This window comes from Etheostoma spectabile, chromosome 4 (genome assembly GCF_008692095.1).
Source record: "Etheostoma spectabile isolate EspeVRDwgs_2016 chromosome 4, UIUC_Espe_1.0, whole genome shotgun sequence".
Taxonomy (NCBI): Eukaryota; Metazoa; Chordata; class Actinopteri; order Perciformes; family Percidae; genus Etheostoma; species Etheostoma spectabile.
The window spans coordinates 27,132,538-27,133,667 of NC_045736.1; the positions used below are offsets into that span (position 1 = coordinate 27,132,538).

Genomic DNA, 1,130 nt, shown 5'->3' on the forward strand with positions numbered 1-1,130 from the left:
TTTTTTGGCCAACGGTCAGCCGTCTTGTTGTGTCAGGACCTTAAGCAATTTAAACCAACCAGTTGTCCACCCGGAAGCGATTGTTGTGATAGCGCGACGTCATGGTAATTTAGTATATATTCAAATGAAATAGTCTTTAATCATTGCAAGGCAGCTTTATTTGTATAGCACATTTCAGCAACAGGGCAATTCAAAGTGCTTTACATAAAAACAATATAAAATAATAAAAGTTAAAGTGCAGTATAAGATATTAAACATTAAAAAGCAGTTAAACATATAAAAGCAGATAAAATGGCAGATTTTAGGCTGCTAGTATGGGACAGTGTATAAGCTGCTGCTGCCCCACACTCGTTATCTGAGCGCAATAACCATTTTGTGGCAACCCAAACTTTGTTGACCAATAAGGTAGGCATTCTATACATGCAGAACCACATGTCTTTACCATCTAATCCATCAACCACGGGCCCCGCAAGATCATGTGACTTTGTACTCTGGTTACCCATAGCCAAAATTGTTACCTGTTCAGAAATACCCCCAGAATAGTTGCAACATAACATAATGAAGCCTACAATTCTATAGGTTTTTAATACATCCTGTAACTCCTTCTGTCCAAGGTTTCTTCCTAAAAGGGAGTTTTTCCCTCGCCTCTCTTGCACTAATTGCTTGCTCTTAGGAATTACTAGAATTGTTGGGGCTTTTTAAATTATAGTGTGTGGTCTAGACCTACTCTGTAAAGTGTCTTGCAATAACTTTTGTTATGATTTGATACTATAAATAAAATTGAATTAATGACTTTGCTTACCTGCAGACCCAGAAGAGTTCATCACAGTCCTCTTTCAGAAAGTGCTTTGCATGGAGCCACTGCTTAAGCTCAGGTACCATCTTATTTCTTAGTTAAATATCCTGTCCCATTTGATTGTGTTAAGTTACTATAATTCTGTTTCTTTTTCAGATCGAGACAAGACATATGTCACGGTGCCTATACCCTCCAGGTCTTTCTAGAGAAAGAACAGATGGGACAGATGCCCACCGTCCAACAGCTGCTGGACACATCCTGCCTGTCAGGAGACCTCAAATTTGAAGAGGTGAGCATGTGCTCCTCTTAAAATGAAAAGAAGCCATGGAAGGGG

The 1,130-nt window shown here is 39.2% G+C and overlaps 1 protein-coding gene across 1 annotated transcript in view; it reads left to right on the forward strand.

Annotated features, from left to right (window-relative positions):
* Positions 1-1,130, forward strand: part of cyld2 (cylindromatosis (turban tumor syndrome) 2) — an 8,755-nt gene that overhangs the window by 5,382 nt on the left and 2,243 nt on the right. Inside the window, exons 9-10 of the mRNA XM_032514311.1 lie at positions 809-875; positions 953-1,085. Of these exons, the coding sequence (XP_032370202.1) occupies positions 809-875; positions 953-1,085 (200 nt within the window). The remainder of the gene's footprint in view (positions 1-808; positions 876-952; positions 1,086-1,130) is intronic.